Source organism: Bubalus kerabau, chromosome 21, assembly GCF_029407905.1.
Source record: "Bubalus kerabau isolate K-KA32 ecotype Philippines breed swamp buffalo chromosome 21, PCC_UOA_SB_1v2, whole genome shotgun sequence".
Lineage (NCBI taxonomy): Eukaryota > Metazoa > Chordata > Mammalia > Artiodactyla > Bovidae > Bubalus > Bubalus kerabau.
In genome coordinates, this window is record NC_073644.1 from 44046375 (window position 1) to 44062667 (window position 16293).

Consider the following 16293-nt stretch of genomic DNA (forward strand, 5'->3'; position numbering starts at 1 on the left):
TTTTGGGGAAGCAATCCAACATCTCATATTCTCTTGTTGTAAACCTTCATTTAGAGACAAGAAGGTATGACCTAGATTGGAAAGCAGTCCTTGGCCATGTGTGAATTTAACTGTTATCCCCTCCAAAGTCCTTGTCGGGAGGGGCGCCGGAAGAGCCATGGATTTAGAGTCAGGAAGCACTGAGGTCTGGCCCAGGCTGGTCTGTGATGAGCTGGTCTGTGGTAAGGTCTCTCTGTTTCTCCTATCCTCAATGTAAAGCAGGCAGGCAGTCCTCCGTGGCTGCTGCTCTCATGAATATTAGTCAAGGCAATGGACTCTTCATCCTACTCACTTATCGATACCCCCGCCCGTGTGGTCAGTGCTGGGAGAGGGAGAGCATGGGCCCCACCCTCGTAAAAACATGCAGAGCTCAAGTGCAGGGAGATTGGTTATCATCTCATTGCTTTTGTCTGTTTCCTGGTCACCAGGTACACGAAAACAGCCAAATTAAGATAACTTTTAGATTCACAGACTTAGAGAATGAGAATTTATGGTTACCAGGGGTGAAGGGTTGGGGGGTGGGGTATAGATTGGGAATTTGGGATTGACATGTACACACTGCTATATTTAAAATAGATGATCCACAAGGACCAGCCATATAGCACAGGGAACTCTGCTCAATGTTCTGATAAATAGGGAAATGAGGGAAAGAATTTTTAAAAGAATAGACATACGTATATGTATGACTGAATCGCTTTGCTGTACACCTGAAACCAACACAATTTTGCTAAATCAGCTGTGTGGTTGTTATTCAGTTGCCCAGTCATGTCTGACTCTTCAGGAACCCATGGACTACAGCACACCACTATACTCCAATATAAAATAAAATGTTTTAAATAACTTTTTTTTAAAGCAAGGGCTATTGGAATTCCTGTGATCACCACCAATGCTAAAGAAACACAAGTGTGATGTGAGCGCCGTCTCCACAGGAGAGCATCTGTCTGTCAAGAGTGGGAAGGAGCTGGCATCAGTGGCTCAGGGTGGCATTGCCTCCCATGGCCCAAGAGCATCTCCTTGTACTCATGGAGCCAGTGCCTCCTCCCTGTGCCATAGTTGCCCCCTCCTATCTATCTATCTCTTATCCTTTGGTGAGTTAACTAGTAGCCAGGGATCTCCTGGAAGACACCCAGGTCTTTCCCAGAATCAGGTCCCTTCTTCATCTTCCCGTGAAAAAAACAAAGTGGAAAGTTTCACACATGTGGAGAAGGCAGAGGGGAATGAAATTGGTAATTACATCGCGACAGACTCAAAGTATTAATAGAATTAAAATGTCATAAGGGAAGTTAAATAATAGTCATTACTCAACGGTAAAATAACTGTCACTCATAGAATAACAATGACACAATTCAGAAAAAGAGGATGACTTTTAAATCCCTGAAGCTATTTTAAATGCATATTTTATGGAGGAACAGAAGTTACATGTCTGAATAAATCCTTTATCCTATAATGGTCTTGTTCTAGATGGATTAACTCGTGATTTTACTGTATTATTGATTTAATTTATTAATAACCCTTAAAATATTTTTTCTTATTTTTGCCCTGCATTGCATGGCATCTTACCCTTCAGTAGCAGTATACATTGTGAATCTGTGGTTGTTATTCAGTTGATAAGTCATGTCCGCCTCTTTTCCACCCCATGGACTACAGCACTCCAGGCATCCCCATCCTTCACCATTTCCCAGAGTTTGCTCAAAGTTCTGTGCATTGAGTCAGTGATGCCGTCCAGTCATCTCATCCTCTGCCACCCCTTCTCTTCCTGAATCTCTGAATCTGCTAATACAGCTCTTAATGTGTAGTTCATCTAATCCTGGTCTGCCTCCATGATTTTTTTTAAAATGATAAATACAATGTAAAAACTATTAAGATAACGAGGAGTCAACAATGACTATGACTAAGATACCTTAATTTTAGATGGGCAATTTAATATTGTTGATGCGAATGTAAGTTGGTGCAAGTGCTTTGGAAAACAGTATGGAGGTTCCTCAGAAAACTAAAAATAGAACTACCATATTAGCCAGCATATACCTGGGCATATACCTAGACAAAACTACTATAATCCTGGGCATATACCTAGATAAAACTACTGTAATTCAAAAAGATACATGCACCCCCTATGTTCATAGCAGCACTATTTATAGTAGCCAAGACATTGAAACAGCCTACATGTCCATCAACAGATGAATGGATAAAGAAGATGTGGTATTTGTATGTGTTTATATATATAAATATATAAATATATATATATATATATATATATATATATATGGTGGAATACTGCTGCTGCTGCTGCTAAGTCGCTTCAATCATGTCCGACTCTGTGCGACCCCATGGACGGCAGCCCACCAGGCTTCCCCATCCCTGGGATTCTCCAGGCAAGAACACTGGAGTGGGTTGCCATTTCCTTCTCCAATACATGAAAGTGAAAAGTGAAAGTGAAGTCACTCAGTTGTGTCCGACTCTTAGCGACCCCATGGACTGCAGCCTACCAGGCTCCTCCGTCCATGGGATTTTCCAGACAAGAGTACTGGAGTGGGGTGCCATTGCCTTCTCTGGTGGAATACTACTCAGCCATTAAAAAAGAACAAAATAATGTCATCTGTAGCAAATCAAATGCAACTAAGGATTATACTAAGTGGATTGGGAGTGGGGAGGGATGAACTGGGAGTTTGGAGTTAGCAGATGCAAACTGTTGTGTACAGAATGAATAAACTGCAAGGTCATACCATATAACACAGGGAACTATTAATAGATTCAATATTCTGAGATAAACCATAATGGAAAAGAACATAAAAAGAATGTATATAACTAGTCACCTTGCTATACTGCAGAAATTAACACCACATCGTAAGTCAGCCGTCACTAAAAACTGTTTCCCATGGGGTCTGTGAGCAGATGTGTCCCCACCGCAGTCGTACTAAGGAGCAGTTCAACTGATCGGGCACAACTGGACCCATGAAAAGGGATCAGAAATTGTTTCCATTGAACCCCAGACTGATCACTTAATAGAGGCTACTGGTGTAAATAGCCAAGATGGCCAGATGCTCTGGGGGGATGGAGATTAAGGGAGTGGAAAGGAGCTTTCTGTTCTAAAGAGGGAAGTTGGGAGGCCGCCCTGAGGTGTGTTTGAGGATATGAGTTCCTGGCAGCACATTCTCTGGCCCCGGAATGTTTCAGGACGATGCTTTCAGGCACCTGCTCTGCCTTCATGTCTTCCTCCTGCTCGTCTCTTCTTTCCCAGTTGCTGCCAGAAATGTAAAAGTAGGTACAGGAGAAACAACAGATCAGTGTCACCAAATGCTGCTTGCTACCATCCTTCCTCCCAACACTTCCTCGTAGCATCGACTACATGAAGGTGAAACAGAATGTGGACTAAAGTGGAAACTAAAATCCCAGATTTTTTTTCACATGTCAGCTGACAGCAGAGGACATTTTCATTATAACTTGAATGGGAAAATGTATATCTGACTACTAACCCAAAGATTAAAGACCCTGGGCTTAATAATGCCAAATCCTTAAATAAATGGACATCTAAGCTCCATTGCAAATGAAGGGAAAACTCTGGCAGAAGTTCTTAGAGGATTTTAAGCTTGAAGTTGTGAAGTCTTAGCTTACCTACTTTCAATTTTAACCAAAAATAAATCTTTCAGTTTGCAATTGGGAAGAAAAATGATATCTTTATATCTCATAGGAGAACACTGAAAGATGATGACATAATTAAGAAGTTGAAAGAAATGTTAAGTTTTCTCTATTAAAGACTCAAGTACAATAGAGATAAACACCCAGCCATTTTTAATACATCCTACAGATGAATTCAGGGCTTATTCTTCAGTCCCTATCCATATTTGTAACATTTTAACTAAAGGAAAACAAAAAAAAAACCTAAATATTTAATATATAAAGTAGTTTAATAATCCATTATCTCTTTCCTGTGAACATTCGTTTCCTTCCTTGACCCTCGTACATTTTTTAAGAACACCCTCCATCGTTAAAATCCCTGCGTTTGTTTACTGCACCGAATTGTAATTCGTCATGGCACTTTTCTCTTTCTTCCAGAGCTTCTTTGAAGGGCAGTCTGCACCATGGGACTCCGCTAAGAAAGATGAAAACAGAATGAAGAACAGATATGGGAATATTATTGCCTGTAAGTGTTGACAGCATCATTGCGCTGTGATGTAACTTTCTTTTCACATCTGCTGAGATTGACCACCGGCCTCATGCGGCGAGAATTTGCAGTGCAGTTATTGCCTTCCTCTCGCCGGAAAAGCTGGTGTGATGCTTTTCCTTAAGGAAAAGAAAAGCTACCTAAATACCCCCGCTACGTCCATGTGTCTTGCTGTGGGACTAGTTTTACTTTTAGATATAAGGTTTGGGTAACCTAGGTAATGTGCAAATGCTAAGAAAATGCATTCTGGAAGGAGTAAACAAAACAGATCTGATGATTCCCAGCTGCTTCTTGGGAAGGACTAGAAATAACAACTCGAAGCACGCCTCAATGCCAGGAGCCCGGGACTCTCAGCAGACACGAGCTCATTAATCCTGGGACACTTGGGGTAAGGAGGTCAGTAACAGCCCCATTTTGAGGACAGGAAACTGAAACGCAGAAGTTAAATGATCGTCCCCGTATCACAACACTCATTAGCAACGGAGCTGAGATGATAACTCAGAAATTCCCAGTTCCCATGAAGCGGAATGCCACCAATCCATAATGTCTCAGTCGGTTCTTAAATCGAGCCCAGACTCATTAATGTTCCATAACGATGCGGAGAGGCCCGGTAGATTGATGAGCTTCCCTCTTCCAGGGCTGAAGCCATCCATCCCTGCATTGCACTGCTCAAAGCCACACGAGTACCGACAGGGTACTCACAGAATTAATGATGTTTCTAAAGATACGTTAATTTAAAGAACAAACAATACCAGTGTGAAATACAGAGCACCTAGCCCATCCAGCCCTATTACTTATAAGAGAACAAATTTGAAAGGTTCAGGTAGTCCCAGGGAGCCATGTACTAGCTTGCTTGATTGTGTAAGTGCGGTTAGATTTCACCTGCCTGGGTTAACGTTTCTTGGTGGGATGGTTGAGATCCTGTAACAGCGTCTGCTGCTGCTGTGAATGTGCTAAGTCATGTCCAACTCTTTTCAATCCCATGGATGGTAGCCCACCAGGTTCCTCTATCCATGGAATTCTCCAAGCAAGAATCCTGGAGCAGGTTGCCATTCCCTTCTCCAGGGGATCTTCCAGACCCAGGGATCAAACTTCAGTCTCCTGTGGCTCCTGCCTTGCAGGTGGATTCTTTACTACTGAGCCACCAGGGAAGGCCACACTATGGTGACTGACACATCTATGAATAGCAAAATGATGACCGCAGTCAAGCTAGTGAAGTACAGTATCATCTCCTCACATAGTTGTCATGTTTCATGTGTGATGAAAGCACCTGAAATCCACTCTCTTGACAAATTTCTGGATTCAGTACAGTATTAGTAACCCTCATCATCATGCTGTACATTTCCTCTCTAGATTTAGTCATCCTGTTTGGCTGTCACTCTGTCCCCTTTGACCAGCAACCCCCATCAAAGCCATTCCCCCACCTCCCAAGCTCCTGGTAATGACCCTTCTACTCTCTGTTTCTATAGATTCGACATTTTTTAGATTCCATATACAGATGAGATCATGCTGGGGTTTTCTTTCTGTGTCTGGTTTATTTCACTCAGCATAATAATGTCGTACAAGTTCATCCTTCTTCTTGTTCAGTCACTAAGTCCTCTCCAACTCTTTTGTGACCCCTTGGACTGTAGCCCACCAGGCTCCCCTGTCCATGGGATTTCCTGGGCAAGAATACTGGAGTGGGTTGCCGTTTCCTTGTAGTTACAAATGGTTACCTTTTCTTCTAGTTTTTTGTTGCCTTCTAAAAGAATCCCTCTAGAACTGTCTGGTTGTTTATATAATTGTCTGTAAGCATCTACACTGGCACATTCTGAGACATTAACCACTTAGACCACCTACAAAAGATTATTAGGGCTCCCAAAATAGGGTTTGCTGATTTTTAGATGCTACTGTTCATCCACCCCAGCTACATAGCAGGAGTCTGATACTGCGTGTCCAGTCTGGTGCTGGAACTCACATCTGAGCACTGTCTCATTGGGGGGCTTGTGCTCCTGCTCAGTTGTGTCCAGCTCTTTGGAACCCCATTGACTGTATCCAGCCAGGCTCCTTGGTCCATGGAATTCTCCAGGCAAGAATGCTGGAGCGGGTTACCATTTATTCCTCCAGGGATCTTCCCATCCGAAGGGTTGAACCTGCGTCTCCTGCATTGGCAGGCAGATTCTTTACCACTGAGCCACCTGGGAAGCCCCTCATTGGGAGTGTGGGCAATTCAGCCTGAGCTCCCCGGTAGGTCTGATGAAGCCACTGCCATGCTGAGCACCCTTCTGACAATCACCATTTGGAACTGCTTCATTTGAGACTCTGTATGTCTTTAATTAGTCTTCCCTGGTGGCTTAGATGGCAAAGAATCTGCCTGCAATGCAGGAGACCCAGGTTCGATCCTTGAGTTTGGAAGATCCCCTGGAGAAGGGAATGGCAATCCACTCCAGTATTCTTGCCTGAAGAATCCCATGGATAGAGGAGCCTGCTGGGCTACAGTCCATGGGGTCGCAAAGAGTCTGACACGACCGAGCAACTAACACACATGTTTTTAATTATAGCAAAAATGAATCTTTGATATTGTTGGTGTTGTAGGAGGACTTGAAGAATAAAAATACTTCCCTAAATCACTCTAATGTATATACTCATACTGGTTGTTTCTTTAAAGGCATAGAGAAGAGTATTACATCTCCCTTTCACCCTAAGAAATCCTGTGATTATAGAAAACTCAGTCTCCCTGGCTGGGAAGCCTGCTCCAGGGAGCCCAGGCTTTGGGACTAGCACTCTAACTGGGATGAGGAATTGGGGGATTCAGGGAACGGGTCCTGGAGATTCTTGTTATTGCTTTTCAGAGAACATAAAAGTGCTTTAATGATCACATTCATTGTTTTACAACAGTGTTTGCATATAAAATGGTTTTAATGGTGCTTAAAAACTGTTTATTGGCTGTTGTTCTTAAGTAAGTTGAACTTTTCCCTTATTTACACAACACATTTGCTGAGCTAGCCCTTCCAAGTATAAACGAATACTCCCTCCACCATTGACACACACACAGACACATGCATACAGACACACAAGCAGAGCCCTCCTAATACTCTCAGCAGTTCTTTTTTTCATTCCACTCTTTTTTTATTTTATTTTATTTATTTTTTATCTTTTTTATTTTTTAAATTGGGTTTCCCTAATAGCTCAGTTGGTAAAGAATATGCCTGCAGTGCAGGAGACCCCGGTTCAATTCCTGGGTTGGGAAGATCTACTGGAGAAGGGATAAGTTGCCCACTCCAGTATTCTTGGGTTTCCCTTGTGGCTCAGCTGGTAAAGAATCCACCACCTGCAATGTGGGAGACCTGGGTTCAATCCCTAGGTTGGGAAGATCCCCTGGAGAAGGGAAAGGCTCCCCACTCCAGTATTCTGGCCTGGAGAATTCACAAAGAGTCAAATTTAAATTTTTTGTATTTTTACGATAACACATCTCAGCAGTTCTTAATTGTAACTAACAATTACAATTGAGAAAATAAGATGCGAGTCAGAAGAAAAGAATGAAACTCTGCCATTTGCAGCCACTTGGATGGACCTAGAGGGTATTTGGCTAAGTGAAATAAGTCAGAAAGGAAAATGCAGTATATTTTCATTTATGTGTAGAATCTAAAAAATAAAGCAAACGAATATAACAAAACAGCAACAGACTCACAGATACACAGAACAACCTGTGGGGTGGGGGTGAGGAAAGAGGGAGGTGCAGGACAGGGTAGAGAATTGGGAGGTATAAACTACTAAGTATAAAATAAATAAACCACAAGGATGTCACATACAGCACAAGGAATGCAGCCAATATTTGATAATAAGCTTAAATGGAGTATAAGCTATAAAAAATATTGATTTACTATCTCTATTTTATATACCTGAAAGTAATATAATATTGTAAATCAACTATACTTCTACTGAATTGATGATAGAATAATGCTTGGATGTGTAGATAAATGGTAGGATGAGGATATGATATGATATGACATGATGTAATAGAAGAAATAGATGGCTTCCAGGAAGGCATGGAGTCAGAAGCAGCTCCTGTATTCCTGACTTGGGTGGATGGAGAATGAGTGAGCAAACAGATAGACAGACGGAAGTACGGGCCATTTACAAGATGTGTAACCCTGGAAGGGAAAGTGACTTGGAGCTCAGGGGTAGCATGGAAAGCTTGTGAGTTTAATTCAAACACATATTGCCATGCCTTTGACATATTCAGATGGGTTTCAAGTAGGCAGCCATGTGGACAGGCCTGGAACCCAAAAGAGATGTAAAGTAGTGAATCTTCAGGCAAAGGACTGGTGGTTGTCAGCTTGTCTGTGGAGGAAGCATGGAGGGTGTGGAGGGCCTTGGACCCAGCCTGGAGGGACTTTAATAGTGAGAACTACTGAGACAAAAGCACTGACATGCACAAAGGAGCCTGTGTCACGGAGGGGCGGGGCAAGCGTGGTGCCGGCTGGGGGTCTAGTACTAGGAAGATGGGGGTGTCACAAGGTGGGGAGTAGCCCAAAGCTGCTTTGAAGTTGCCCACAGCTGCTTGGGGTGGGTGGGGGAGGGCAAGGGGGTGCAGCCCTGACAGTGGGGGACCCTCGACACTCACGTGAAGAGGGGCCCTTCTGAGTCTAGTTTTCGTCTGCACTCGGGGTCCCCGTGCTTTGTGAGGTGACTAAGAGGACAGGGAGACCGGTCTGTCCCGCCCAGGTCCTTACCAGCAATCTCGTCTCCGTCTCTGTGGCCCGTGCAGAGGGCTGCACATCCCCAGGACTTTGTCTTAAATCAGCATGCTTCTTCCTGCTAATGGAGTGACTCCAACAGTCCCCGTGTCACTTCTGAGGGACAGACTACTGTCGCGATCCAGGTTAGGTGTAAAAGCAAGCAAGGGAGGAGAGAGAGAGAGAGTTGGAGGTGAGTTTAGAGGGATAAGACTCACCGGGAGAGCATCCAGCATCAAAAATCCAGCAGATGAGACTAAGACAGAAACACACCCACCGAACACATGTAGAAAAGAAAAGGGTAAATTCTAGGAAAATTCGGCAAAATAAAATTAGAGTCAGGGGATCTGCCAGGAGCCTGAAAAGAGTAGGAATCCCTGACAGAGGGTCTCATTTAAAAAAATCAGGCACAAGGCAAGACTAAGAAGTGAGCAACACAAAACCCGCAGCCGGGGGGAAGCTCAGCATGGAGCCTCCAGCACTCAGCTCAGAGCTCCTTCTTCTCACCCTGATCCTGCATGGCTGGACCTGGGCTCCCCACCCCCTAACGGGCAGTGGCAAAGACCCCAGGCTGGAGCAGGGGGCAGGGGTGGCAGGATGCCCAGCACTTCTTCTCAGTTACCTCGGCCCCTCTGCCTCTTGTACCTTGAAACCAGTACAGCACCTGCCCTTGGCAGGATGTAACCACGGGGAGAGCAAGGCTGTTATTTGCAGCAATCAATAATAATTAAAATTAATTTTGAGTCTCCTGTCAGAGGGCAAATGTTACTTAGATCATCGTGATTGCAGTTTGCCTTAAACATGTCATCAATATTTAGCAGAAGGGGAGAACTGGTTAGAGATGAAAGATTGTCGTGACAGACGCCATCTCTGCTGCTGCAGTAACATCTAATCACTTACAGGTTCCAGCTGCAAGGCTGTGACCCAGATCCATCGTGTTCAATATGAAAATGTTAAAATATTTGAAGCTACGTAGAGGTGTTTTAAACATAATATCACTTGATAAAAAGGGCATAAACAACGTGGTTTAGGGATTGAGGGACCTGCTTTAAATCTCTAATGACCCTGCCTCTGATGTGCAAAGGCAGTCATACACACACACACACACACATACATGCATACACAGACAGACATATATACACAAACACACATATATACACATATATATGGTGTGTCTATATGTGTGTGTACACGTGTACATGCAGATACACAAATAAGACTGACTTATTTACACACAAGTACATACATACATGGGCTTCCCAGGTGGCTCAGTGGTAAAGAATCCGCCTGCCAATGCAGGAGACGCAGGTTCGATCCCTGGGTTGGGAAGAGCTCCTGAATGAGGAAATGGCAACCCATTCTAGTATTCTTGCCTGGAGAATCTATGGACAGAGGAGGCTAACAAGCTATAGTCCATGGAGCTTCAAAGAGTTGGATGTGACTGAGCACATACACACCCATACATACATATATAAACACACATAAATACATATGTATATACACACACATAAATACATACATACACATTCATAATGTATACACATATACATGTATATATACTCATGCCATAAGTATATACACACATACATAAATACACACATGCAGACATACAAGCAGGAAAGTACAAGCAGATTATAATTTTTCAGCAGTAAGCAATGGTTTGTTATGACCAAGTCTTAATGTACCTGTCTCTTAACCAAAAATTTTTTTTTGCCCTATTTCATGTAGTAAACAGGGAAGAACTTAGAGGAATGGCACAGACCTTTGATGCAGATCGAGTTTCTCAAAATGGCAGCTTATTACCCTTCTGGATGGGGTAACATTGAGTTGTGGCTATTATATAAACATTAGTTGGAGTTTGATCCTATTCCATTCATCCATGGCTAAATAGGTTTCTTTTTCCAATTAAAAAACAATTCGTACACAGTCAAGAAAATGTGTGCAGTAAAGAGGGGGAAATTGGCCAGCACCTCACCCAGAAAATTCAAATTCTGCTAACATTTTATTTCTCTTTCCTTCAAATCTCTTTTTTCTATGGCTTGAAGTTGCTGGCTTTATTTTGAGCAATAAAAATAGATTTTTATTGTTTTCTTTCTGATTCCTAAGACAGTGCAAACTATGTAGACAGTTGAAGTGGTGCGTAAAATCATAAATGGAAGAAGAAACATCCCTCCCAGTTTTGCCACCCAGCAGATGTCCCATCCCTCTGGTTGCTCACGATGCTCCTACACACACATCCAAGTGCATTCGATTATTTCATAGAAACAGACTCTTAGGAGACATGCTGCTTGCAACTCACTCTCCTTCACTTAATATTATGTCACAGAGATTGTCCCAAGTAAAGAAATTTAGAATAATCTTTTATAGTGATCGTTTCAGATTCCATTGTTTCATAAGATCACTGAGGACCAATTCTTTGCTGATATGATAGTGAATGGTTTAAACTGGGTGGGGCTAGAATAAATTGTGTCTTAGAAAAGGAGTTTGGGGCTATCATACGACCCTGCAATCCTACTCCTGGGCATATATCCAGAGAAAAACATGATCTGAAGGAATACATGCAGCCCAATGTTCATTGTGGCACTGTTTACAATAGCCAAAACATGGAAGCATCCTAAATGTCCATCAACAGAGGAATGGATAAAGAAGATGTGGTACATGTATACAGTGGAATATTAGCCATAAAAATGAAATAATGCCATTTGCAGCAACATGGATGGACCTAGAGAGTGTCATACTGAGTGAAATAAATCCGACAGAGAGAAATATCGTATGACATCCTTTATATGTGGAATCTAAAAAGAAGTGATACAAATGAACTTGCAAACAGAAACAGACTCACAGACTTAGAGAATGAGCTTATGGTTGCCAGGAGGAAGGATGCAGGGGGAGGGGGCGGGGAGATAGGGAGTTTGGGATGGACATGTATACACTGCTCTATCTAACATGGATAACCAGCAAGCTCCTATATAAGCACAGGGAACTCTGCTCAGTGTTATGTGACAGCCTGGATGGGAGGGGAGTTTGGGGGAGAATGGATATATGTATAGGTATGGCTGAGTCTCTTCCCTGTTCATTTTAAACTATCACAACATTGTTTGTTAATTGACTATACTCTGATACAAAATAAAAAGTATGAAAAGAAAGGAAAGGAAAAGGAGCTCTTGGCATGGATTCACTGGGAGGGAGGAATCTGAAGGCAATTATGAAATGGTTCAGGTGAAAATATCAGGTCTTGAAGTCACAGCAGTAATGATACGAGTGACAGAGCTGTGTACCCATGCATGACTTACATCAACTCAGTATGAACAAAAGCACTGCAAGGTAGGCACTATGTTATTTCCATTTTACAATGGAAGAAACTGAGGCACAGAGGTTAAATACTCTGTCCAAGGGCATAAACTAGAAAGTGACGGAATTAGGAGCAAACGCAGAGATTTTTACTCCAAAGTCTGTGATCTTAACCTCTGTGCAACACTGTACACAAACGGGTGGAAAAGGAAAGCTGTTGAGTAGATGCCAGGGGAGTCAGACGAAGGGGTTGTTGGGAATGATTCAGCCTGTTTCCAAACCTTTACCTGCTTATGCTTTAAAACTCACTAAAGTCATCTTCCCCAGAAAGTGGCTATGTGGAGTTTTCAGTTCTACCCTGCTCTGCTGGTCCCCAAACAAGCCTACAGGGCTGGTTGTGCTGTGAATTGCCAGACTCCTGCAAGGCTATTGCCTTTACTCATAGAAGAGAGTAATTTCCTTTTTTTTACTGAAAGATAGTTGATTTTCAGTGTTTCAAGTGCACAGCAAACTGATTCAGTTATACATACATATATACTATTTTTCAGATGCTTTCCATTATAGGTCATTACAAGATACTGAATGTAGTTCCCTGTGGTATACAGCAGGTCCTTGTTTAATTTTTATATCCTATTGTGTCTCTGTTAACCCCAAATCCCTCATTTATACCTCCCGCTCTCCCTGGGCTTCGCAGGTGGCACCGGTAGTAAAGAACTCAGCTGCCTGTGCAGGGGGTATAAGAGCTGAGAGTTCGATCCCTGGGTCAAGAAGATCCCCTGGAGGAGGGCACAGCAGCCCACTCCAGTATTCTTGCCTGGAGAATCCCATGGACAGAGGAGCCTGCTGGGCTACAGTCCATGCGGTCGCAAAGAGTCAGACACCACCGAAGCAATATGGCACAGCACTTCTACTTACCTATCTGTAGCTCTACACCTGTATAGATCAGTCTCTATGTATCTATCTAGATGACTAGATCAGATAGTCTTTACATCTGCTATGTAAATTCTCCCTGAATCAGTTATAACATCTCCCTGCTTCTGTCATTAAGTAAATAAAAATCTTTGACATGTGTTCGTCTTTAAAAAAAAAACAAACTGGAGAAATAGCAGTGAAGTTTAAAAAAACACAAAACTTTGTGTGAATAGTAGGAGATGGTGAGAAAATTGTTTCAAAGGCTCTGTTTATGGGAAATCAGAGTGCAGTCTTTGCAGAGATCGAATTCCCTAATGAGAACGTTCCAGAACTACTTGAGACGCCCAGTGGCGGTAAATTGTGGGGAATGGGCAGTACTCACCCTGAGGCTCCCAGGGAAATAAAGCCTGGAAGAGGAGGGATTCTGATAGGGAGCACAGCAGAGTCTGAGACAGCCCCGGGTCAGAAGCTTGAGAGGCTCGGATGCAGTGCCTGCCTTTTAAAGCACGGCCCAGGGAAAGTCAGGGAGTAAAGCTGACCATCCGAGGAGCTGACTGAAGGCCAGGGGCTGCAGCAGAGCAGGGTTTGGTCCTATTGTAGCATCTTTCTTTTCGGAAGCTCAAATGGCTTTACCCAGAAAACTGCTCGGCTCTCCCCTCTGACAACGTGTGTGGGCACTGGCTCTTCCGACACAGACGAGAGCCATGACCATCCACATGTACCCCGTTCCCCAGGAACTCCCCTCCCCATGACCCAGGCCAATTCTGGACCAGAGCCTCTGGTTTTAAGCAAAACGGATTCCAGGATACTAGTTCTTAGAGCATGTCCGCCACAGGAGAATTTCTGCTCACCCGGGGGTCCATTCCTGGGTCACTCTTGTCAGTTTGGGCAGCAGCTGTAAAGGTGGTGAGAAGAGATGCCCGCACGTCTGACCCCAGCACGTGGTGAGAGCGCCAGCGGGCATTCTCCATCACTCGCTTGACACCAGGCTCTCCCATCCTCTCTTCCTGTGGTTTAGTTTCATGCTCACAGTAACCCCATGGGGAGGCACTGTAACACCCCATTTGCAGATCAGGGGAGAAAAGCCCAGCGAGATGAAGCAACTTACCTGGAACCACACGGAAGGGTTCCCCTGGCACCCCGGCCCTGGAGCCCACACACATGCCCACTGCCCGTGTTCTCTCAGAGCAGAGCAGGAGGACCTCTGACACATCTTATCCCCATTCTCCAGATAAATGCGTTGTTACTGTTTTTGTTGTTTAGTCACTAAGTCATGTCTGACTCTTTGTGACCCCATGGACTGTAGCCCTCCCAGGCTCCTCTGTCCATGGAATTCTCCAAGCGAGAATACTGGAGTGGGTTGCCATTTCCTCCTCCAGGGGATCTTCACGACCCAGGGATAGAACTAGCATCTCTGCGTTGGCAGGTGGGTTCTTTACCACTGAGCCACCAGGAAAGCCCAAAGGTATTGAGCCCAGGCTGATTATAAGGCTCGGACAGAAAATGGTGTGACCATCTGTCAGGAACTAGAGCGAGAAGTCCCACCCTTGAAGGAAAGCTAGAAACTTGACACAGAGTTCCTCCTGTGGAATCAAGCACAACGGTCCTCCACAGAGGGTTGAACTTGAGGGACCAGCTGAAATGTTGGCTTTCTCCCATTAACGGGTCACTACAATAAATAGGTTCCAGTCAGCCATTCATCCGGTGATCTCGGGTCAAATGCCTGTCACCTGAAGGCGCCCTGACTCTAGCCTCAATCTGGGGGTGTCATTTCTCACCCACTGACCCAGAAGAAATGTCAACAGTGTAGAGGCAGGACCTCCCCTGCCCAGGGTCATGGCAAGTGGGGTCTCAAAGCACTTCCCCAACCCACCTCTCGGACCCTGCAGTCCTTCCCTCTCAGAGAGGCTGGCCTTGTCTTCCAAATACAGGGTGGGTAAGAGCTTTCACTGGAAGGAAGATTCATCTACCCCAAAGAACATTCATTTAGAAAAGCAATTTTTAAAGGACATTTACAAAAAAAAAAATTCACTTTTGACTCATTTAAAAGACATTTGGGGAACTTCCCTGGTGGTCCAGTGGCTAAGACTCCACAGTCCCAAGGCAGGGGCCCTGGGTTCAATCCCTGATTAGGGAACTAGATCCCACATGCCACAATTAAGACCCAGTGCAGCCAAATAAATAAATATTTAAAAAATGAAAGATATTTGGGAGTAGGAGAAACTCAATGTTCCAGACACAAACATAGGGATTGGGGGTGGGGCAGTGAGCAAAACATGAAAATCTATCCCCTTTTAGGGCTTCTAGCACTTTCCTTTTTAAAAGATAGATTTTCAAGGAAATAACTGAGATGTCTGAGTAGCATTTATAGAGAACATTTTCCATGCAGAAAAAATGTTTAATGTGGCTAATTAATACCACCATCACGACCCCTAGATGGGACTTGCTGTGCTTGAGAATTTATGTTTTTGTTTAATCATTAAAACAGCCCAGTTGGAGGCAGGTGCTGTCGTCCCTCGTCCAGATGAGTGGCCAAGACTTGGTGGCATGGCTGATGGGGGCCAGCCTGGCTCCACCAGCTATGCCCTTGATGCAGGAGGAGAGAACCCTGGTCCAATGATTGAGGTTAGAACCGTGTCCACAACTCCCAGAAAGCTGGGTGGTGGTTTATAATCGTTGTTCATCAAGGTGGATGTCAGAGACAGCCTTCAGAATCTCAGGGCTCACGTGTGATTTAATGGAGTTGCTAAACTTCCAGTCCAAGAACTCGTCCTGCCATGATTCACAGGACTGAGTAAAAGTTTCAGACCTCTGCCAGCGCTTCACATCTGTAAATGATCAAAGAATGTGTTAATGAGATTTGCTGTGAAATGCAGAGGAATATAAACCCTTCCCCGTCTTAACAGAAGTATAAGGGTGTAACGTTTAATTCTTTGTTTATCTCTAAAGCGGCAGAATGTGGATGCCCTCTCTGTAACATGCTCGCATTCTGCAGCTCTGCACAGCCCCATAGACAGTTTGTTAATTGCTGTTTTCTTGTCCTTTTCCTTCTGCAGATGATCATTCCCGGGTGAGGCTGCAGACCGTAGAAGGAGACAACAACTCAGACTACATCAATGGAAATTATATTGATGTACGTATTCTGTGGCTCAGATGGTAAAGGATCTGCCT

General features: G+C 43.9%; 1 protein-coding gene across 7 annotated transcripts in view; it reads left to right on the forward strand.

Moving 5' to 3' along the window:
- The window catches only part of PTPRM (protein tyrosine phosphatase receptor type M), a 661836-nt gene that overhangs the window by 570349 nt on the left and 75194 nt on the right, over positions 1-16293 (forward strand). For all 7 annotated transcript variants that reach the window (XM_055559596.1, XM_055559598.1, XM_055559597.1 and 4 more), the window contains 2 exons: positions 4093-4180; positions 16179-16255. In XM_055559596.1, coding sequence (XP_055415571.1) covers positions 4093-4180; positions 16179-16255 — 165 coding nt within the window. The remainder of the gene's footprint in view (positions 1-4092; positions 4181-16178; positions 16256-16293) is intronic.